Source organism: Staurois parvus, unplaced genomic scaffold (assembly GCF_062004578.1).
Source record: "Staurois parvus isolate SC_StPar_1 unplaced genomic scaffold, SC_StPar_1.0 ptg000735l, whole genome shotgun sequence".
NCBI classification, from domain to species: domain Eukaryota; kingdom Metazoa; phylum Chordata; class Amphibia; order Anura; family Ranidae; genus Staurois; species Staurois parvus.
In genome coordinates, this window is record NW_028318531.1 from 164,717 (window position 1) to 189,776 (window position 25,060).

The 25,060-nt window shown below is 42.0% G+C and overlaps 1 protein-coding gene across 1 annotated transcript in view; it reads right to left on the reverse strand.

The window, feature by feature from the left end:
* The window catches only part of DARS1 (aspartyl-tRNA synthetase 1), a 181,025-nt gene that overhangs the window by 73,198 nt on the left and 82,767 nt on the right, over positions 1-25,060 (reverse strand). The window contains exons 5-6 of the mRNA XM_089654055.1: positions 20,086-20,178; positions 13,709-13,811 (exon numbers count right to left, since the gene is read on the reverse strand). Of these exons, the coding sequence (XP_089510181.1) occupies positions 13,709-13,811; positions 20,086-20,178 (196 nt within the window). The remainder of the gene's footprint in view (positions 1-13,708; positions 13,812-20,085; positions 20,179-25,060) is intronic.

A 25,060-nucleotide genomic window follows, 5' to 3' on the forward strand; every position in this document is an offset into this window, starting at 1 on the left:
ATTTAACAGAATTTATGATTTCACTTGCTTTTTTGAATTCACAATAGCGCAGCATTTTGATTGTATTATTTTTGGTGTTCCCAATTTTATGCTTGCAGGTTTTTTCTATCATCACTGAGTACACAAGATTATTTTGGTTATTAATACTTCACACACTTACCCAACCGGTGGATCCAGTATTGTCCTGCTGCGTTTCACTGTTCAGGTGTTACAGGCAGGGTCCTGCAGTAATCTTGATCCTCTCCAGTGATCATGAACCAGCTGCCTATTCCAGGTTCAGGCAATTGGCCTACAATGGTGTGCACCAACTCTGCCCATGGCCGATGTGTGTTCCTACTCCTGCAGCCTCCTCGGATATGTGATGGGGATATCCCAAGAGGCTGTGGAAGAAGGGATACATCATTCTCATCTAGGCAAGAATGGTGGTGAGGCCTGGAAAAAAAAGGCAAAAAAACCCCGCAGTTTATATTGAAGAATTCCAGGATGGTCCGCTTCAAGTCATAAAGCAAAGTATTTGCTCTATGGCAGGGGTAGGCAACCTGCGGCTCTCTAGCTGTTGTGGAACTACATTTCCCATGAGGCATTGCAAAGATTACAAAACAAACAGTTACAGCTATGACTTGCAGAGGCATGATGGAACTTGGAGTCCTGCGGCTCTCAGATTGCCTACCCCTGCTCTATGGACTATAGAATAAAGAATGGTGGTCGTTGTTTACCATTAAAAAAAAGTTGAAACTGATCAAAAGTAAATGTGGATTCTTTTGGAAACAGTGGAAGTTTATTGATAATTTTGGTTACAATTATATAATGTGAAAAAAAAACATTCCTTACTATGACTTTTTTCATGGACTCAGGGGTCAGTTGTTGCGTTTGGCTCAGACTGTGACATCACGTGTATCCATTCAAACTAGTATAAAACTTTGTTTTGGTGACTCACTCATTTTCATGTCTAAATAAATGTGACATCTGCTTTCCTAAACATAGACCTCTGTAAGTGTCTGGAGACTAAACATCTATTACTGGCTCTTCCTCATAAAGAAACTGAGGAAATGGAAGAAAACTATACAATGCCAGAAAAAGCATTGTCACCGTGTTTATATTTGTGGACACTGAAGCCAAAGCCTCACTGTGATCATTCTGCGTATCTGGATGCAGATGATATTAAAACCTGAGTATCATATACCTGCCAACTGTAAATACAGATCAATATTCCTGTACACCAGGAAAATCAAACTGCACCAAAATACATTAGGGGATCCACCCAATTGACGCCTTTTACCACCAGGGAACCACTAGCCACCAGGTAGCCTGGGAATCAGACCTGGATGTTTTTATACTTATGTGAGTTCCTTCCTTTTGTTTGTTTTGCACTACTTTGAATAAACGTACTTCACTATTGGTACCTTCTTGCCTCCTGGCTCGTTTATGACGAGCTTTGCAAGGTGGTGTTCTGGAGTGAAGGGCCATTAGATACCTGGACAACGTTGGACCTGCTGGTGAGTCTGAGGGGACCCTCGAGACTGTGTGTACCATCATCCCTGAGTGTCAACTATGGTGACCAGACCTTGATGTCCAGCTTATGATGATTTACATACAATGCCCAAATTGTATGTCTATGTGGTAAGCGCATAACCACACTATATCTTTTTCCATTTTATCAAGTTGGATTTGAAGCACATTGGGATTACATCCAATACCTCTCCTGATATACTATATGAACATTTTACGTCTATTTGACCTTATACCTCTATAATAGAAGTGTTATGTATTAACTTATTATGTATGGTGATACATTTTTTTTATTGATTTATATACTCTCTAGTGCTACATACCCCATTTATATTTTTTTACATTATGGAACTGTGTGGGACAACTGCAATGAGTGACAAGAGAAGGACAACGCCTCTATGTGTGGACCAAAATTACACTTTTTATTAAACCCAAAAATGGCTACTCACATGAACACATATAGCTCTCCTTCCTCTGGTGACATCACTCCACATACGCTGCATCCTACTACCATCTGGATGGTTTTAGCCGATTTCGTCCTCCACGATAGGAACTTACAGCAGACCTTGGGGTTTCCTGTGTGGATATCTATACTACTGTCCTGGCATTGTACAGATCAGGCTGTCTTTTTATGTGTGAGTGGCCTTTTATGGTTTTAATAAAAGTGTCCTCTTATTCTGCACTTAGAGGCGCTCTCCTGTCTCATGTCTTTATCCTGCCTTGATTGAACTTGATGGGACTATTTAACATCATTAGAATTATCAACTTTATATATTATCAGTTTTAGCAGAGAGGCTGATTTTCCTTTGTGCCGACTGTTTTTGTATTAACTGCAACTAGTGGGCAGCACAGTGGCTAAATGGTTAGCACTTCTGCCTGGCAGTACTGGGGTCGCTGGTTCGAATCCTAAACACGGCACCACCTGCCTGGAGTTTGCATGTTCTCCCTGTGACTGCGTGGGTTTCCTCCGGGTACTCCGGTTTCCTCCCACACTCCAAAGACATGCTGGTAGGTTAATTGGCTCCTAGTGTGTATATGTATGAATGTAAGTTAGGGACTTTAGATTGTACACCCCTTGAGGGTTAGGGACTGATGTGAATGTACAATATACAGTTGCAAGAAAAAGTATGTGAACCCCTTGGGATTACGTGGCGTTTTGCATGAACTGGGCATAAAATGTGCTCTGAACGTCATCTAAGTCACAACAATAGAAGAACACAGTCTGCTGAACATAATACTACACAAACATCAGATGTTGCCATGGTTTAATTGCACATAACATGTAAACATACTTTCTTGCAACTGTATATGTAAAGCGCTGCATAAATTATATAAGTACCTGAAATAAATAAATAAATAGTACTGCTTTTATTAATGGAGGCACCTATTCCTTTAAAAAAAAAAAAAAAATGTAATCACACCGTATTTAGAATTTTAAAATGTGTATGCCATGACTGCTTTTCCAGGTTTCCGGTTTCAGGGTGGCTCCTTTCTCTTGCAGCATCCTATGGAGCCACCCTTGCATTAATGGACTAAAGCTGTGCCTTCCTATACTGTGTGCATCAATAACTCACAGCCCTTCCAGGTTCACTCTGTTCAACCGATTTAATGGCCAGGCCACAATGGCATCATTCCCTGTACTGGAGTCATTTCATCACAGCAAGGAACAGCGCTTAAATGCATTCTGACATATGGATGTCAGCAGTTTTTAAAAAAATTTGAGATTAATTCCGCTTTAAGTGCATCTTGTGAACCTTCTAAAGCAGGCCATAGATGATACGATTGTTTTCCTTCCAACACGGGTGGAAGGACAGAAAACCACTCGATTCCCCCATCAACACAGTCAGTGTTGATAGGGGAATGCCACCCACAGAGCTATTGTATTCTGCCAGCAGGGAGCCTTCCTGGCTCGCAGAACACAATGATCACTGCTAGCAGCTACAACCGCCGGCAGTAATCGCATACAAAAAATCCGACAGGCTGGTTGTACTGAAGTTGATTGACAGATCAACTGCAGTGCAATCAGCCTGCCCACAGATGGATCGAATCTCAGGTGGTCCCTGCTGAACTGGCTGAGATTCGATCCCTCTATGGCTGGTGAGTGCATTTCTAAGTGGGAGCACCAGTGGTGTGGTTATGGTGGATATTGGAACACAACTGTGTTGGACATAAAGAACAAGTACTTTGCACTAGAAAAAGAAGCTGCAAGATTTTGCAGAAGCACTTTTTGTGGACTCACTGCACTTTGATGATAATGAAGGCATTTACATTTTTATTGGACATTTTGTTCAATTTTTGGTGTGGACTAGCAACTTGTTTGGAGATATTTATATGTTTTTATGAACAGAATTTATATGTATTATTTGTGTTTTTTGCACAGCACAATGGCATAGTTTTAGCACAGGTTAGTGCAGCTTTTTTTCTTTTGCAGTATCACTGGACGTCTTATCACCTTCTCGTCACTTCTTAGTGCTAATCAATATCACTGGTTGGAAAGCAGAATTTCCGCTAGCAGTAATTAGCTCGGAACAAAATACAAATTACATCTGTGTGAGTGAAAGGAAGATACACCTTTGATGGCTAATTGAAGAGGGATGAGTTCTATGGGTGGCCCCTCAGGGTAGAGTCATTGTAATGAGCTGGTCAAGAACTGAAGAGTAGAGGCTCAATTACAGTGAATAGGGGAGTAGGACCCTCAAGCTAAACAAGAGCTGGAGCTGTCAATCAAAGTTCAGCTTCAAGAGACACAGTGAAAGCGTAAAGCCCAGTATAAGCTGCAAGTTTTTTTTTCTCTTTGTTCAGCCAGAGGGATGAATAAAAAAAAAAAAAAAAATGACATATTGCCATGCCAACACAAGTGGTGTTGGTGTTAAAATCCCCCCCACTGTGCCATTGTATTCTGATTGGTGGAGACAACTTCACTGGCTACAAGTGCTCAACCAACTGAATTTTGATGCATCTATGGCCAGCTTAACAGTTGCATTGTAAGCTGGTCATACACATTTCTTGGAACATTAGTTTGATTTTCTATGGTTTACTGGGGTCAGATGGATGTTTGTTTGTTTTCAATCATACTGAAAAGAACATTTGAAGGAGCATGATGGAAAATTTTTCTTGAACACAATTCTAACTGTGAATGTGGTTTCCATTTGGAAAAAATTGTACAAGGCACAAAACAAACCTCTCTAACCCTTTCCCACCCAGCATCCCTCTAATTTGGGGGGCAGGAAGGACTAGCCAATTACATGATCACTGCGACTGGCTGTAACAGTGGTGGCATGATTGACATCCGGTCCCGCTGGCTCCCGATCCTTAGTGGAGATTGAGAGCTGTCTTTGAAAGCTCAGTCACTGTGCTGGGAGCACACTTTCAGTACAGAGACATTTGTTGCCCATGAACGCATATGCAACACCCACGCTCCGCACATATGCGTCGATGAGTAGCAGCTTCACTGTACGGATTCAAAGCCACAATGCGGGAGATTTACTAAAACTGGCGCACACAGAACCTGGTGCCTCTTTGCATAGTAGCCAATCAGCTTCCAGGTTTTGTCAAAGCTTAATTGAACAAGCTGAAGTTAGAAGCTGATCGGTTACTATGCAAAAGTGCACAAGATTCTGTGTGCTCCAGTTTTAGTAAATCACTCCCTCTGGGTCTCAAGATGTACTACAAGAAAAGGATGTTACAAGTAAACTAAAAATCCTATAATTGCAGCTTGCAGTGATTGGATGTGATGGCTGCATTAGTCTTCTGTTTTCAGGCTTTCTTCCTTTATTTTAAACTGATGATCCGGCCATTAATACATTTCCTGTCCTAAGCTGACAACGCTCACTCACCATTCTGTATCTGTAGACAAGCAGTGCTGTAACCACAATACAGGAAGCAGGTTAGAACCACAGAACACCTCCATCACTTTCTCATCTACAAAACATAGGTGGGGGAGCTGTTCCGTTTCCAGAGATCTGGGTCTACATAATTATTTATTTTAGGTACTTCTATAGCGCCGTCAATTTACGCAGCACTTTACATATATATTGTACATTCACATCAGTCCCTAACCGTCAAGGGGTGTACAATCTAAGGTCCCTAACTCACATTCATACATACATATACAAGGGCCAATTTAGACAGGAGCCAATTAACCTACCAGCATATCTTTGGAGTGTGGGAGGAAACTCACGCAGGCACAGGGAGAACATGCAAACTCCAGGCTGGAGGTGCAGTGGCTGGGATTCAAACCAACAACCCTAGTACTGCCAGGCGGAAGTGCTAACCATTTATCCACTGTGCTGCCTTAAAAGAATTACTTGGGATTTTAGTGCAGCAGAGGCAGAGTGCGCAGCAAGTTAGGTGCTCACTGGACTTCTGGCAGATGAATGGGTATTTTTCTGTACTCAGTGGTTTTAACAAAACATGGAAATGTTTGCATGTATTGCAGAGATATATTAGCTATGTTTTCTTTTTTTGTCGTTAACTACAAACGGTCTATCAACAATGGACCGCCCTCCAACATTACCTTTTCATTGCTGGCCCATCTGCTGCCTTCAGGCAAGAAAAAACATATTTCAATAAATTGTTGGGGAAATCACACAATCAGAGCTGAGGTTGGGAAATCCCAGCTGTTTACATTTTATTGGAAGATCATGCTGTAAGACAAGCTAGATTAATTACCCTTTCAAATCAGATTTTTACGCCTCTGCCACTCCAACAGAGCTAATAAATATACAATTAAATGTAATTGTCTTAGCTGTGACGACTGAAGAAAACTTCAGATGCACAGAGGACAGGGAGCTCATTTTTTTTTCCCCTACTCAGACAAGTGACGTGTTTGCAGACCAAGCAAAACATATAAGGACAAATATTAACCCATTTAAAATGATGTGCAGCGTGACAACCATTTACTGTCTGGGTCATCACATGATGATGACTGCTGCCAGTGTCTGTAAGCTGCTGTAATATTTTCAGGCTACTGCACACCCAGTTATTATTTAGAAAATCCCGGCATTGTCAATGGTTCCTAGTCCTAGGATGACTTAACAGGACCACAAAGGCACCTAACCCAAGAACAAAAATATAACATATTGCAGATTAGCAGTACTTAGATATGAAGGCGGCATTAGTTTTCATTTCATTCACAGACATTTTCCTTTACTTCCACCTGGTGATCCTGCCACTAACTCACTTCCTGTCTTAGGATGACAACTCTCCCTTCCTGCATTGTTTCTGTGGAAAAGCAACTTTGTCACTCTATACTGCTCTCCTGATATGGACTACAAAAATCCTTCCCCCGTCCCTATTGTGTGTGCAGAAAAACTAATGCATTGTACTGTACAGTGGGTGAATGTGCAAAATAAAAAAAATAAAAAAAAAAACATATTAACGTGGTTGTAAAGGTCAAAGGTATTTTACCGTAATGCAATGTCAGCTGTCCCTTAGCCCCCCCATTAAAATACTTACCTGAGCCCAATCTTGAGCCAGTGCTTTGCCTGTCTGCAGCAGCGCTGCTCTCCCCTCTCTCACAGGAGACTTAGCAGCGGTGGGAGTCATTGGCTCCTGCTGCTGTCAATCAAATGTGAGCAGAAAGCAGGGGCAGAGCTAAGCTGCAATGTGTGCGTCAATAAATGCACACAGTGCAGCTCGGGATCGAACCTGCATGAGTGCCTCCACAGCACTCGTCAGGATCCACCCAAATGCATGGCCGGCAGTTGGCTCAGCCTATCAGTGAGCCACTGAGAGACAGAGCCAGCCGCTCCTGACCCCCCCACAGCCCGGTGTTTCAGTAAGTGATCAACGGTGTTTGCTCAGTTCTGTCTTAGACACGGCAGGGGACAGAAGCAGCATCGGATTGATGCTGCATCCACCTAGTTGAGTATAATTATTTTTTTTTAGAAACCCGAACTTTTAAGTACTGTACATCTCTATAACACATGCATATTTGTCCTTGCAGACAGTGTATGTTCAGGGCTGCTCACCTGCCCTTGCACACTTGTCACATTTGGACAAATGGCTGTGTTCGTACAGCCGCTGCATCTCTATAGATGAACAAAGCCTGTCTGCACACAGCTCCAGACGCGTCAACAAGGCGCCCATTCACACTGTACGGGCAAAAGTGCCTGTGAAAATGAGCCCTAAATATACGGTTTGCAGGATCTTTTGCAAACTTTCAAGGTTGTAATGCACATGTGAAAAGTAGTAAAACAATGATGCAAAGAGTGTCAGCAGTGTGACCAATCAGTGAACATGTCTTGGTTTTATTGCAAAAAAGGAAGACGTTTTGAAAGATCGCATGACAAGACAAAAAGGTGGCTAACCAGGCGGAGCACCTTTTCTGGCAGTACATCACATTATATTGTGTGACCACAAAGATTAGGAAAACTATGAAGTCCTATTGCAGACTGTGTGAGAACATGAAGATAATGACCTTTCACAACTCTGTGGCCACTTTCCCCAGTTAGGTCAACGGTTATCAAGTTCAGAAATTTGTAGCCAACAAAACATTCTGTACTTCACAGTTGCATTTTACTAGTTTGTATACTGCTCACTTGGACGTGTTCTGTAAGTTTTTACCCAGGGCAAGCAATCAGGAAAGAACATGACAACCAAACGTATGCAGAATTAAATCAAAATACTTTAAAATCTACAGCCACTCTCCTTAAAGTGGTTCTAAAGGCTGAAGTTTTTTACCTTCATGCTTTCAATGCATGAAGGCAAAAAAAACCTTCAGTGTGCAGCTCCCCCCTCAGCACCTCTAATATGTAACTGAGCCCGACCTTAATCCAGCAATGTGCAGAAGAGCGGCTCTCCCAGGTCTCTGCTTCCTCATTGGCTGAGACACAGCAGCGGAAGCCATTGTCAATCACAGCCATTGGGGGTGGAGGAGACGTGCTATAGACACACAGAGGCAGCTCAGGAGCGAACTTGCATGAGTGCTTCCAGTGTGAATTGCTCTGGGGGCACTCAGCAGGGAGGAGAGGCCTGGAGTGCAGGCAAGGAACCCGAGAAGAGAAGGTTCATGGCTACTCTGTTCAAAAACTATTGCAGAGAGAAGGGAAGTATCACATGTTTGTTTTGTTTTTTTAAATGAACCTTCAGATCACTTTAAACACCTCAATTCTGCTGTATAGTGAAAAAACAAACAAAAACCAGCTGAGAGGTGGATTTTTTATTTATAAATGGCACCACAGAAAACATACCCATGAATGGCTGCAACTGAGCTGTCACTGGACAGGTCAGGTTACAGTCACAACATACAGGATTGCTCTGCACTTTGTGATCACTGAGATCACAAGTGCAAAACACTTAGGCTGACCATACATTATAAAATTTTCCTTTAGATTTACCAAAACCATATAATATAAGGTCAAACCTAAACAATAACAATTTGTATGTAATCAGGCAGGCCCTTGGACTACATAGTTGAAAGTAAATCTAAAGGAAACTGAACAAGAATATTGTATAATGTATGGCCAGCTTTACAGTGGTTACAAACATTTTGCCCATTCACAAAGAAAGGGGAGGAAGAGGACTGATTAATGTTTTGTATACACAGCAGGAAGATTGCAGAAGGTCCCAAACCTTTGGTCTTTTTTTTCTTTGTATAGTAAAAAATAAATAAAATCCAAGTAGTTATTCAACAGGAATTCTAGGTATGGATATTTTATACATATATAATATATATATTCACAATGCCGCCCCAAACTACATAACTGACCTGATACCCAAATACTACCCTACCCGTGCCCTCCGCTCCTCACAGGACCTCCTACTCTCTAGATCCCTGGTCTCCTCCTCCCACGCCCGATTGCAGGATTTCTCCAGGACTCTGGAACTCCTTACCCCAATCCATCAGACTGTCGCCTACCCTCCTCATCTTCAGGCGCACTCTGAAAACCCTCCTCTTCAGGGATGCCTACCCCAACCTCACCTAACAACTAACCTCCTCCACTCCTCCCACCACTCCATCCCCCACAGCCATCTCCTCCTGTACCACCTTCCCCTCCCTCCTAGATTATAAGCTCAAAAGAGCAGGGCCCTCAAACCCCTCGTGTATTGTATTGTTACTGTCTTGTCTCATGTTCTGTCCCCCTTGCTACTGTACAGCGCTGAGCATACCCTTTGGCGCTATATAAATACTGTATAATAATAATAATATATTATATGTACATACCTGGCCAATGCTCCTGGAAGCTGGAAATCACTCGAGTAGACACCACTAATCCAGTGATCTCCACTTCCTTCTGGGTCTAGTGCTGAGCTCCTGGCCTGCTGCTTTCTGAACACAGGAGGTCAGCAGCTTGGCACAGGTGTAGTTGACAGAATGCTCTGCGTTTCCTAAATTAATGCAAAGCATTCCCTGATTGGATGAGGTGAGAGGAGGGGGAGGCAACGTCACACTCTCCACCTTGTTGAATCCAAGAGCGCTTTGCATTCATTCAGAAAATGCAAAGTAGGGCAAGTAATTGAATTTAATTCTGGCATTAGCCTTTTGCAATCCCTTGTATGTCAGAACTCAGACTGGGGTAGGGAAAAGCAGCACAAGGATCCAAATTGATTGTACTGTAGTACAAGGAGCAGAGGGATGAGCTCATCACTGTGCTGCTTCTCCTTTTACTATCCAGTCACAGGCTGGGGAGGACTAGAAGGAGATCTGTAAGTTAACTGGAGCTGAGAAATATCAGGTCTTCTGCCCTACCCATGGAGAAAGTGATATGTAGAAAGGCGCTTACTCAACATATGATTATAAACAAAGAATAAAAAAAAAGTCCAATAAAGTACATTTACCAACATTGAAAAGAACAAATAAAAGTCTTTTCAGAAGGATGCTGGATCATGCCTGTATTCCAACCCAATCTTCTTCACCACTGGTGCTAGATAATTAAATTCCAAACTCACCAGAAGGTTTTGACCCTGTTAGGATGGTCAAACAGCGCTAGGTCCCCCAAGCATGTTCTGTAGTGAGGTGGATCTCCAGACTCCCCTTCTTTCAATATCTTTAAAATGGGTTCAATAAAACAATAAATATCCATGAAAAAGCATCTAAGTGCAGTGTTTATTAAGAACCATGGTTCCAGATAAAATATATTAAAATTCCACTCACATGGTAGGGTGCCTTTAATCCCGGCACCAGTTATTACAGCCTCTGTGTGTGTAGATGTCACCGCATATCCTACACTAGTTGGCGCGTGTTCCAAGCCTCGATCTGGAGGGCCAATTGTGAAACATAGGAATTCATATGCTTTCACACGATCAAAATATATAAATGATCATGTGAACTGGGGATCTCTCTTAGCTGTATCTCCAAATTTTTTTGTGTGCTTTTTATGTATACATTATATTTGTTTTAAATTTATTTATTTTTATATTTTGGGTTACATCTTGCTTTTGTGAACTGCAGCAGTGCATACAGCCAGTTAAATTAGTCACCCATAGTATATAAATGGCTTTTCTAGCGGTCACCATATTGGTGTAGCCACCCAATCAAAACGATCTTGCCCCTATAAATAACTCTCGGAAATGACAGCTCGTCACTTCCTGACGGTGTGCCAGGTGAAATGTACGTAGAAGTGTGGACAGTCACTTCTGAGTCCCATATGACGTCACGTCTGGCCTGTAAGTTCGAGGCTTGTAACACATACCAGCTAGTGTAGGAGATGAGGTGACATCTATACACACACAGGCTGTATTAACTGGTGCCGGGATTATAGGTATCCTACCATATGAGTGGAATTTTTGGTATATTTTATCTGGAACCATGGTTCTTAATAAATACTGCACTTAAGATGCTTTTTCATGGATATTTGTTGTTTTATTGAGCCCATTGGAAAGATATTATTGAATGAAGAGGAGTCTGAAGATTCACATCACGAGAGAACATGCTTGGAGGACCTAGCAATGTTTGACCATCCTAACAGGTGGTCAAAACCTTCTGGTGAGTGTGGAATTTAATTATCTAACACCAGTGGTGAAGAAGATTGGTTTGGAATACTGGCAGCATCCTCCTAAAAATACTTTCATTTGTTCTTTATGATGTTGGGAAATGCACTTTATTGGACTTTATTTGATAATTTGTTTATAATCATATGTTGAGCAAGCGTCTTTCTACATATCACTTTCTGGATTTAATTAGTGTGTACACATTTACTAGGGGCAGCTGCTATTATTGAAATTGGAATCATTTGGTTGTTTGGAGATCTTAGTCACTATATTTGGGATAAGTAGGCACCACGATATTGGGTATTTGTTATAGGCCCATGGAGAAGAAGATGCAAAGTCAAATTAATGACAATTTGTAGCTTAAATTCAAGCTAAATTTCTTCAGCTTTGGATGGTAAGGCAAAATATAGAAACCTCTGTCAGGTTTAGATATTGCTGTGTCTCCACTTGGTAGAGACTGTCACAGGGATTTTAAGTCAGTGGATATCTCTCCAAAGGAAACACAGAATGCAAAAATAATCCCTTTTATTTAACAAAGTGCAGAAAGTTCAGATCCTCTGTCAAGTTTTAGTTGATCTTGGTGTGTCTTGTCTCAATGACAACTGTGTCACAGTGGCAGGAAATGAGCAGAAAAATCCTGAATTCAGTTACAGACGGGTAAAAAAAAACCTGTAGGTAATTCTAACCCTTCCTTACTTTATTCAGAATAAAATAAAGTTTTAGCTGGAACTAGGCGTTAAAAAGTATCAGGGTGTATAAAAATCAATGATTTTTAAAAATTTTTTTTTAAAAAAAATCAGATTTTTTTAATTTAAATCGGATGTTTTTAAAAAAAATGCTTTTTGAGGAAAATATATTACCATCCAAAGGTTATTCCATCATAAAATAAAGATTAGTTTTTTAATTATGTAGAATAAGGCTGTATATGTGTAATTGTTTTGGTAAATAAATTCCATGAATCCATTCACAATGTCATGCTCTTCCAGAGGTTTCTGTAAGATTATTGGGCAGTTTCTCTGCCTACAAGATATTATCACAGATGTTGGTTTACTTTTGCAGTTCTCAAAACTGAATTTGACTCAGCGGAGATCACATGCCTCTTCTTCACAGCAAAAATGTTATAACATGAACAGAGTTAAGAAAAAGACCTTCATCCTAACTTCTACAAACCTCTGAATACAGAATCAACCCCTTCACTGCTAAGTTTCAAGAAGTTCAGTGAATAGAATAGAAACAATAATTTTCTGATTGTTTGGAGTGGAATAGATCTGCACAAGAAGAAAGTGAAACTAAGTGTGAGGAGGAAGGGGCTGACAGTCTAAGTTTCTTAAAATATATATATTTTGTTTTGCCAAATTAGTTACCAAACATGGATGTTTAAGCAAATCACATATGCTGGAATGTTATTGTTTCAGTTGAATAAATCTATTTAAATTGTTATTATTAAGGTAATGATTATTTTTCTCCTTCCTAAGTACAACAGAAAAGTTGTCCAAATATGAATGATTAACCTATTAAACTGGGGATAAAAAAACTAATATGAAAAGTTGTTATTCTAAAAATCTTCATCTACTTGCATATTAAAGTTATACCAGCAAGAATTAGTCTTTATGTAGAAAACTAGGATTTAAATCAAGCCTTACTGACTAGTGATTTAAATCGTGATTTAATTTAGTTTGATTAAAATCAAAATCCACCCTGAAAAGTATGTATTCATCGTTGTACTGTAGCTGACACCGCATCTGAAAGAAAATGCTCATAACACAGAGAAACCTTGTTCAAGTCTTTTCTTTCTTGAATTTACTTGTTTTCTAATTCTTTTTATCTGTTAAGCTGAAGACCTCATCCTCTGCGCTCTGAGCTCTCTTACACTGAATATCCTCCAAATTCCAGGCGAGTTACAGAAACCTATCCTATCTGCATACACACAAAACCCTCCGGGCCCTCAATCCTGCCAGTCTTGCCAAAGCTTTTGTTATGTGATCTGAAAGCAACGTGGCCAATGGCAGGATGGACTGCTGCTTCAGCGGATTCCAATAGATTTCGGGTCATGGATTCATTGTGAGTGCAATGTATTAAGAGCAATAGTGAAGTGACAATTTTAAATAAGTGCAGAGCTAACCCCCCCCCCCAACCTAACTCTGCTTTCTTCTCCATCTTAAACAAACGAAGCATTGATGAGAATGTGTGAAAAATGGTCCCAGCCCTTAGAGACTGGGTTCCCACCATTGTTTCATGTGACAACAGGATATAATTGCTTACTTACTTGGCAGCGAACTTAACCATCTGCTTGCTCGCCCGGTCTCCCACAGCCACCAGAGCCTGGACGTTGAACTGCTGCTGACGCAGGACCAGAAAACACTGCTTTCCTGTAGAGAGGAAACCGTACAGGTGCATTGTGCACTTGTTGATCGTGCTAACACAACAAACACAGAAAAATGCAAACAAATACAAAATCGACTATTGTTGCTGTTTTGGAAAAGGATTGACATTTGGCTTGCTTTAGGGCTTATTCAGACATATGCGTTGTCAGTTTGCGCTTTAAATGTTAAAGTGGTCCTAAAGTCCATTTTTACCCCTAAAACATAACACAACTTACATGCATTTGATTTTTTCTACACCGGCGCTGGCATACACTGCATCACACAAGTGATTGAAATAAATGTATTTCCTCTCCGGTGCATTAACATACAGCCCTGACCAAAAATGAGATTGACGCAAATAATAATTTTCACAAAGTCTGCTACTTCAGTGTTTTTAGATCTTTTTGTCCGTTGTTACTATTGTATAATGAAGTATAATTACCAGGATTTCTTAAGTGTCAAATGTTTTTATTGACAATTGCATTACGTTTATGCAGTGTCAATATTTGGAGTGTTGTTCCTTCTTTTTTGAAAACCTTTGCAATTCGCCCTGACATGCTGTCAATCAATTTCTGGGCCACATCCTGACTGCTGACAGCCTATTGCATAATCAATGTTTGGAGTTTGTCAGAATTTATGGGGTTTATTTTTGTTCACCCGCCTCCTGAGGATTGACCACAAGTTCTCATTTAAGGTCTGGGGAGTTTCCTGGCCATGGACCCAAAATTGCGATGTTTTGTTCCCCAAGCCACTTAGTTATCACTTTTGCCTTATGACAAGCTGCATCATCATGCTGGAAAAGGCATTGTTTGTCATTAAAAACTGTTCTTGGATGGTTGGCAGAAGGTGCTCTTGAAGGATGTTTTTGTACCATTCTTTATTCATAGCTTAAATTGTGCAAAATTGTGTGTGAGCCCACTCCCTTGACTGAGAAGCAATCCCACACATGAATGGTGTCAGGATGCTTGACTGTTGGCATGACACAGGACTGATGGTAGCACTCACCTTTACTTCTCCGGACAAGGTTTTTTTACGGATGCCCCAAACAATCAGAAAGGGGATTCATCAGAGAAAACGACTTTACCTCAGTCCTCTGCAGTCCAATTCCTGTACTTTTTGCCGAATATCAATTCGTCCCTGATGTGTTTCCTGGAGAGAAGTGGCTTCTTTGCTGCCATTCTTAACACCAGGCCATCCTCCAAAGGTCTTCGCCTCACTGTGTGTGTAGATGCACTCACACCTGATATCGTATGTACTCTCCAGCGCCTCAGGATATGCACAGCCAAAAGGGAAGCCAAGGGTACCAGGACAGCAACAACCAAAGGAAATGTTCCAGGGGTGCAGCCCTTCTCAGAAGGGGAAATCAGCCACTGGATAGAGAGAAAACAGGTGGCGCACACACCTAGTGCATTATCCAAGGTTTATTGTAGGAATGAAATAATAAAAACATATGGACAGAAAGAGCCTCGCTGTTGATGCCACGAGGCATCAACAGCGAGGCTCTTTCTGTCCATACACCATACATCAGCATCAAAGGTTGGTCATCAGCTCTGAGGAAAGGGATTCGTCCCCGAAACGCGTCAGCCATTTGACCGCACTGACAGTGAGAACACCTTGCCCGCCGTTGTGGCCATTGTAATTTTTCTATGCTTTTTAGATACATGCTTCGTCTGTGAGTATGTTTTTATTATTTCATTCCTACAATAAACCTTGGATAATGCACTAGGTGTGTGCGCCACCTGTTTTCTCTCTATGCACTCACACCTGCCTGCTGCTATTCCTGAGCAAGCTCTGCACTGGCGGTGCCCCGATCCCACAGCTGAATCAACTTTAGGAGACGGTCCTCGCCCTTGCTGAACTTTCTTGGGCACCCTGAAGCCTTCTTCACAACAATTGAACCTCTCTCCTTGAAGTTCTTGATGATCCGATAAATAGTTGATTTAGGTGCAATCTTAGCAGCAGCAATATCCTTGTCTAGGAGTCCCTTTTTGTGCAAAGCAATTAGGACTGCATGTGTTTCCTTGCAGGTAAATTAATATTTGTGTCATTCTCAAAACTGTTGGCCAGGGCTGTCCAATATAACCCCCAAACCATAGGATCTTTAACCCTTTTGTTAGGACAGACATGTCATGTCCATGTGTTCACATCTAGTTTACAAATGAAATCTGCCAGCACAGTACAGGCATGGCTAATTGCGGTAAACACCACCCCTCCCATTCCTTAACATTGCATAAAAGGTGAAAGCGGTGGGATTTGGTGGACTTGATTTCCCCGATTAGCAAACCTGCTGCAGGCTCTAATGTGGGGTTACACTGTTGCTATTATAATATGCTTATTAATTTGAATCTTTTGGCTAATTAAAAATAAGGAATGCTCGCACCCTAAACTCAAAGAAAGGTATGTAATAATTTGTCAGTAATCAGGGCACTGAGATTTTACCAATAAAGCCTCCAAGACATGTAAGAAGCCAGTGGGTGACAACCTACCAGACAGCACCTATATTTGAAGTACTGTATGATAAAGTGAACCATGATATTCTGCTAATGCACCATCCAGTTGTTTCTACTTTATGAGAGGCAGGGTGGCATATCAACTGAAAGACGTAGCATTAACAGTTACTCTAGCATATAAGCAGCACAGTCAAGCTCAGTATGGCAGAATTAAAGAGAACCTTTCCTTTTCCATGTAGAGCAAAGTAATAGGCCACACAGTTCCCACTCCCCTACCCTTTCTTTGGCTCTGCCGCAGATCTGCTTGGCCACCAAGATTAAAGTACTCTGTACTTCTGTATATGAGTGAGCCTGTGACAGTGTTGGTGCTATATAATTGGCCTGGGAAGAAGTCCATTACTTTGTATAAGATTTTACAAGTCAGTTTGGGGCTTCAACAGGACTTTACTTACCTGGTCCAAGTGGCTGAAAGGAGAGTCACGAGAGCAAAAAAAGCCGAGTATGTACTGCTGGAGGGATTAAGAGAAGCTTATGCTTTGGTGAGGGTGTGCACTATATACCTTTGCTGCCATTGTGCTTTTGCTGGGTGTCCAGTGCATCCCTATTCCTTTAAGGAGGGGTGAGCTCCCTCCAGACATACCTGCCCTCAATCTATCCATTATTATATACACTATATTGCCAAACGTATTGGGACGCCTGCCTTTACATGCACATGAACGTTATTGGCATCCCAGTCTTAGTCCAAAGGGTTCAATATTAAGTTGGCTCACCCTTTGCAGCTATAACAGCTTCAACTCTTCTGGGAAGGCCGTCCACAAGGTCTAGGAGGGTGTCTATGGGAATGTTTGACCATTCTTCCAGAAGTGCATTTGTGAGGTCAGGCACTGATGTCGGACGAGAAGGCCTGGCTTGCAGTCTCCACTTTTAATTCATCGTAAAGATGTTCTATTGGATTGAGGTCAGTACTCTGTGCAGGCCAGTAAAGTTCCTCCACGTCTTTATGGACATTGCTGCTTTGTGCACTGGTGTGCAGTCATGTTGGAACAGGAAGGGGCCATCCCCAAATTGTTCCCACAAAGTTGGGAGCATGAAATTGTCCAAAATGTCTTGGTATGCTGACGCCTTAAGAGTTCCCTTCACTGTAACTAAGGGGCCAAGCCCAACCCCTGAAAATCAATCCCACGCCATAATCCCCCTCCACCAAACTTTACACTTGGCACAATGCACTCAGGCAAGTACCATTCTCCTGGCAACCGCCAAACCCAGACACGTCTATCAGATTGCCAGGCAGAGAAGTGTGATTGGTGGTGGCGTGCTTTACACCACTGCATCCAACGCTGTGCATTGCACTTGGTGATGCAGCTGCTCGGCCATGGAAACCCATTCCATGAAGCTCTCTACTCACTGTTGGTATGCTAATCTTAAGGCCACAGGAGTTTGAAGGTCTTTAGCGATTGACTCTGCAGACAGTTGGCGACTTCTGTGCACTGTGCACTACAGCATGCGCTGACCCCGCTCTGTCATTTTATGTGGCCTACCACTTGGTGGCTGAGTTGCTGTTGTTACCAGTTGCCTGCACCTCGTTATAATACCACTAAGAGTTGAGCGTGGAATATTTAGTAGCCAGAAAATTTCAGGGATGGACTTATTGCACAGGTGGCAACCTATCACGGTACCACGTTTGAATTCACTGAGCTCCTGAGAGCGACCCATTCTTTCACAAATGTTTGTAGAAGCAGTCTGCATGCCTAGGTGCTTGATTTTATACACCTGTGGCCATGAAGGTGATTGGAAAACCTGAATCCAATGATTTGGAGGGGTGTCCCAATACTTTTGGCAGTACAGTGTATGTGCTCCAACTTTGGAAACTAGGACTGCAGTACACTGGGGTGCCATGACAAGGCCTCAGCAGCTTACGCATGTATTTGCGAATGTTTGCAAACTAAATCCTTTGTTTTAATGTGAACTGTTAGGGTAATTCTGTTTGTTGCAGGCTGACTGGTAAGTGACCTGGGAACTTGTTTGTTGTTTTTTTAACCTTATATTTTGCCCCGCATGGGTAAGGCTAACCTTTAATACCACTATGCTGGTACAGTATCTTACTGTCTAATGCGGTTTGGTATTTTAGCAGCATGGTAGCCATGTTGTTTTAACATGGCCTACCTAAACATGGTATTCTGCTTATGCTATACCATCTCTACCTCTGCCTAATATGTATGAGCAACAGAGCAGCCCTCTGCATCTGAGTATGCTAAAATTAATAAAGATTTTCAATCATACAATATACTTTTGTGCAGTGCATGAGTAGCACAGCAGACATAGCACTTAGATATAGCCGAATAAATAGTGATACTATTCCATCCTTCCACCGTATAGTAAATCTGCAGTGAACATGGCAGTCCTACTCTCTGAATGCCAGTGTTTGTTTTTAGTCACTCAGCACGCTTGACAATCACTAATGGCCTATACCCTTTCTATGACAATGGATCCCGGGGCTGGTACAGTCAAGGAATGTTTATTTTGCTGCACTAAAATAACATGACATTTGGGAAATGTGTACCACGCCTGCAGAGCAGCCAGCACACCCAGTGATGGAGGCTGGGGCAGCCTGGTCCAGGAATTACTAAGAAAACAGAAACACTACAGCAGAGAATGATAAAAATCTTCAAGTATTTGTTATACTGTTTTGCATTATGGGGGAGTAACAAGCCTCAAAAAAAAAAAAAAATCTTTAATCACCTCCCTATCACCATATTGTAAAAAACAGCTGGGAATTGAATGTATGTTTCTGGGTGGCATTTATAAACCTCACTCCAAAAACACACAAGCATCCAGTGCTCACCCATGAATGACTGTGATCTGAACTGTCAATAGACAGCTCAGATCAATGTACAGAGCAGGTCAGAGCAGCAGTTTGTTGTGATGACCAGTTTGAGAGTCCAACCTTCATGAAGAAATCACAGAACTCATCTCCATCCGGTCTCTATGTGTTCTGTATATAAACGCCTTGACCACCCTTATCTTGCACATTAACCTTCACCTGTCACCATCTCCTCTCCCTGTTAATGACCTGTACATTAGTGATGTGCTGTATCTAGTGTGCCATTACCAAGCTCAATGGTTTAACCACTTTTTAAACAGCACGTTATTTCATTTCTATAAGTTTGGGGAAGAAAGAAGATCACTTTGGGGTGTCCATTTGGGTCAGTTTCAGAGTGTTTGCATTTGCTGTTCAATGCTTATCTTTGTGACTGCAGTAGGATAAACGGATAGGAGTACCAATCAAAGGACTACTAAACCTGGAGACCAGAAGTCTGTGAACAAGGGGTGAAGACTGTGCAACATGAGAGCAAGTCCTTTCTGCTTTGCAGAACCCAAAGCCTGAGAATGCATTCAGGCAGCTTGCAGTGCTTTCTATAAGTTTGGGGAAGAAAGAAGATCACTTTGGGGTGTCCATTTGGGTCAGTTTCAGAGTGTTTGCATTTGCTGTTCAATGCATATCTTTGTGACTGCAGTAGGATAAACGGATAGGAGTACCAATCAAAGGACTACTAAACCTGGAGACCAGAAGTCTGTGAACAAGGGGTGAAGACTGTGCAACATGAGAGCAAGTCCTTTCTGATTTGCAGAACCCAAAGCCTGAGAATGCATTCAGGCAGCTGGCAGTGCCTAGGCAACAGGATCCCACCGAAAACCTAAAGATCAGCTTCAGGCGGAAGGCGGCTTTTAAAATAATTTTGCCTATGGATGAACATTCCCAGCTTTTTTTATTTTTTGTACTTCATTCCAAGGACAGGATTCTACTATGTATTCAGAAGCTCAGGACTTACCCTTTGCTCGGCTGGTGTGGACCCTGGCACGAACCCATACAACTTCATCGGCCTTTTCAACTGTCAGGTCTTTAACTCTCATCAAAACCCTCTCTGGAAAAGAAGATTCACCATGTGACACAAGCAGGCCGACAGAGGAGGACAAACACACTTTGAAATCTAATCTATATGCATAGTACCTCTGTATAATATCATGTTGCAAAGCATGCCTGTCAGTCATCTGCAAAGCACAGTTTAAATTCTATGATTTATAGTAGACCTTAGATAAAATGACAAATGTAAAATGTGTATTGTGTACATTGAACTGGAGTACAGCTTCGGCAGAGCCCTGCAGTGTTATATATGCTTCAATATTATTATTATTATTATACAGGATTTATATAGCACCAACAGTTTGCTCAGCGCTTTACAATATAATGGGAGACAATACAGCAACAATACAGTTCAATACAAGAGGGATAGGAGGGCCTGATCCTCGGAGCGTACAACCTAGGTATATAATTTTCATATGCAAATGTAATTTTAAATGTCATTCTCAATATTTGAACCTTTTGTTAAAAGGTGATGACACTCTCTGCCTTGAGGAAAAAAGCATCCAACAACCGCTGTGACTTTGATGTGAGCTAATACAAAACAGAGAGAGGACAAAACATTTGGACAGCTCACCGGCTCAGGTTAGGCTGCTCACAGCAGACAAGGCTACCCTCCAGTGGGTACACCAGAAGGTAGGTTACCAGCACAAAAAAGAAACAAAAAAAAAAACATGCACTAATTGAAGGACCACCAGACCAAAGGATGAGTCCAACTTCAATACTAAAAAAACAAAAAACAAATGGCCAGCGTGTTATGGGACTAAGAAAAAACTCGCCCTCGGGAAAGGTTTTGGCCAGCAGTATTAGTTTGAACACTCAAGATCTTGATTGCTCACATGGATACTGCTGGCCACTAACTTTCTTCATCCAGAAATTAGCTTCTTTACATAGATTCACACAATAAAGCTCTGTTTTAAGTCTATTCATGCTTTTCTATTTTAATTGAAGCCCTGATGAAAGGAGAGTTTTTTTCTGACTCTTGAAACACATTGGCTTTTTTTTTTTTTTTAGTATAAACTAATAAGTGAATTTGGACGCTTATCCTTTGGTCCGGTGATTCTACCATTAGTGCATGCTTTTCTCTGGTAACACACTCTGCCTGTCTCCCAGTTGTGCATATATGTTTTTATCATGTCACACAGGCTTCTGATGTAGACCACAAGAAGCCATTTTAACATACAATTATGCATGCATGGTTCACTGCTGTCACCATCAGGAACTCCGCCCTGAGAAATGATGATCAAACACTAATAGAAATCAGGTACAAAGAAAGTGGCTGCATAGATGCTACAGAAGATCAGAAACACTAAGAAGGATTAAATTACATTACCTACCTCCCACCTCCCAGTACATTTACTGCGGGTGGGCGACATGGGCAGGCTGGATCACGTGTCCATGTACGTCATCCAGCCTGTTCCAGGTTAGTCCCCGCCTCTCTCACTTGATAGAGAGATTTTGTCAGCAGGTGCAGGCCAAGGATTTATGGCTGAGACCTGCTGATCGGTTGCAGCCAATCACAGCACAAAGCCCTGTGTTTACAAACACACAGGGCTCTGTACACAGAGCAGCAATGTGGATGTTTCTTCTCCCTGCAAAGCAGGGAGAAAAAGCAGCCAGATCTGTAAATAAAAGCAGCACACATTACACTTGTTAGTCACACAGTTAACCCTTCGATTACCCCATGATGTTACCCTTCGATTGCCCCTTTCCAGCCATTAGTACAGTGACAGTGTACATTATATCTGATCACTGTATTAGCGTCACTACTGATGTCAATGTCAGTTAGTGTACCTCCCAGCGAGGGTCTGTTAAGAGTCAGATTGCCTGCCACACTATCATAGTCCCAATATAAGTCGTTCATCACCGCCATTACCAGTAAAGTGTCTATAACTGTATAAATTCCAGTACATATACCATCGTTATAGTTATACACAAACCAATTAATATACACTTATTGGGATTTTTTTTTACCAAAGACATATAGCAGAATACACTTTGGCCTACATTTATGAAGAAATTCAATTTTTTTTTATTGGATATGTTTAGTAACAGAAAGTAGAATTTATTTTTCAAAATTTTAGGTCTTTTTTAATTTATCAAATAAACAATTCAAGTGGTGATCAACCATCCCCAAAAGAAAGCTCTATTTGTGTGAAAAAAAAGAGATAAATACTATGTACAACGTTACATATAAAAAATGCAGCGCTAAATGTATAGAATAATGACTAGTATAACAAATCGTGTCATTTAGGAATAATAGTAGATGGAAATACAGTCCAATGACATAACAGAAATATGTGCATATAGTGATCAATAATCAATATTGATGCATCCCACGTTGTGATAGTGGACATCCAAATACAGGTGAAGTATCAGTGGTTCCCGTGCTCAAAGGTGTGTATATAATATACGCTAACCAGTTTGCGCACAATTCAGTGCGTTTGAGTAATCGGACCACTCCTGGTACTCTGGAACTGGAAAGAACAAGACCTGAAGATCATCTGGCAGAACGAACAGCTCGGCAGGTGATCAGCATCTCATCTTTACCAACTGCGGTACCTCTTCCATCCAGCAGGGGGCCCTCACCCATGTATAATGGGCTCTCAGATACCAGTCAGGGAATCACCCCAAGATCATACACATCGGGCTAAGAAGATCCACCTTGAAAGAGGGGGCTCGCAGTACAACGGGCCCCAACAGAAACTCTGATAGTGTAGTAATTTTAAGATCCTTTATTGATTTCAATATAAGCAGATGAGCACTCACATTTGGCAGATAGTACAGATTCAAAAATGGCCGCAGGCCTCCACGCGGCTCGGACGGCGTGGCGTCACCGGCTAGGCTCCACCCTGACGCGTTTCGTGCGGACGAGCACGTTATCAAAGGGCAACGTACAACGTTGCTGAGCAATTGCCATCTAAAGTAGAGAGGTGCTAAATAGCAAAAAATGCCTTGATGATGAAGGGGCATTAAATCTTTCCAGAGGTCAAGTAGTTAAAATTACAGTTGTTTATGATGCAGTGTCTCGGAAAACTGAGGGTTTATATTTACTTTATCACAGGTTCACATCGGGACTGACACAGCCGTATAAAAAGAAATGGAAGCAGAAATAATATGAAACATTCTGGGAAGGTAAACGATCATGAATTACGTTGGTATGGCCACAACTCATTTGCCTGAACAGATGAGTCAGCAAGAAAGTAACAGATTTTTCAGAAGAAACACCTGCAGATAGAACATGACACTAGAACATAATAGATGCTTCAATGTTTCCACACTTTGTTCTTCTTTCCACACTTTGATCCCCTTGTAGATGTACAGTATGTTCTGCAGATATCTCCAGAGCCGTTACTAAAAGGCTACACAAAAGAAGAAAAACAAAGTTCCCCATAAACAACGATAAAAGTCTAAAACAGGCCATAGATCTTTCGAATCTTGGCCGGCTCAGCAGGGACTGGTTGAGATTCGATCCATCTATGGACAGGCTGAGTGTACCCAAGTCGATCTATGGAACCAGCATGTAGGATTTCTACCATTATTACCAGTGGCTATAGCCGCTAGCAATAATCATTGTGTTCTCCCGGTAAGGACAGCTCTCCCCACTGGGAATACACAATAGCTCCATGGGAGGGATTCCTCCATGAACACTGATCAAGTTGATGAGGGAATCAAACAATTTACTTCCCTGCAACCAAAGAAAATCGCATCATCTATGGCTTCGATAGGCAGCGTCCTATTTGCCACAATGACCTGCCTTATTGGTTTGCATCCATGCTCCCCCCCTTGAAATAACTATGCTTGGAGCAAACTAAAGGCAGGAGGAGGCATCACTTCGTTCAAGGCAGTTATCAGCACTAGCTGAGAAGCAGACAAATTCTACAAGGATGAAGAAAAGGTGGGGAACATGAACTAAGAAATGCATCCACCTGTATTTCACAGCCTGAGTAGAAAAGCCCAGCCCTTGCCATCACACTGCAGAGGAGGACCCTCAGCTCTCTGTATATAAGCAATGGTTCCTCTGCAGAGTTTCGACACAGTCATGCTGAATCAGAGGTCAATCTTTTCGATCAAAAGGGAGTGTGAGCTTTGCAGATTGCAGAGCTATAGGTCTTACACAGCAAGAGGCTTGTCAGACATATGCAGAGGTACCACTGCTTCCACACTGAAAGCAAAGGGTCCTCCTCTGCAGCATGATAGCAGTGGATAGGCGTTTATACTCAAGCTATGCCTGCTTTCTAAAGGAAACAAACTGTAAGGCTTTGCACATATTTTGTTTTAGGCCCTTTTCACATGGGTGCAATCAGCTTTGCTCAACAGGGAATCTATCTGCTCATCCCCTGCTGAGCAGAGATGGTGGATGACAGGTCCGTGCCTGCTCAGTTTATGTGGACACAGCCCACTCTGCTCTATGGATGGCTGGGTGTAAAGGGACTTGCTGTCCGTTTTCACTTGACTGCCCTTCGATCTAATCTGCCTAGACAGAGGTGGACAGATCCCCTTCTGTTTTATTCTTTAGCGGATCGGATTGTAGGTATGCAGCTGTAAACAGACACAAGTCAATTTACACCCGCTGCATCATGGAGGAGAATGTAGCTGCTGACTTTTGAAATTCACTTACCTGTCCCTCGGACCAGATGTGTCCTCACCACCGCTGGTTTTACCGGCCGTCTTCCCTCCCTGGTGCCGGCATCTTCAGTGTGGGCATCCGGCTGTGACAGCTTGTGGATTCACAGCCGGGTGCCCACTGCGCATGCGCAAGAAGTGCTGCGCTTTGTGAACTGCCCTGTAGTCTTCTGGAACCTGTCACGTGTCCTAAAAGACTACCGGAAGGGGGAGGCTTGGGGAGGACGACTTCCGCTTCTGATCGCCTAGGTCCCCACTCC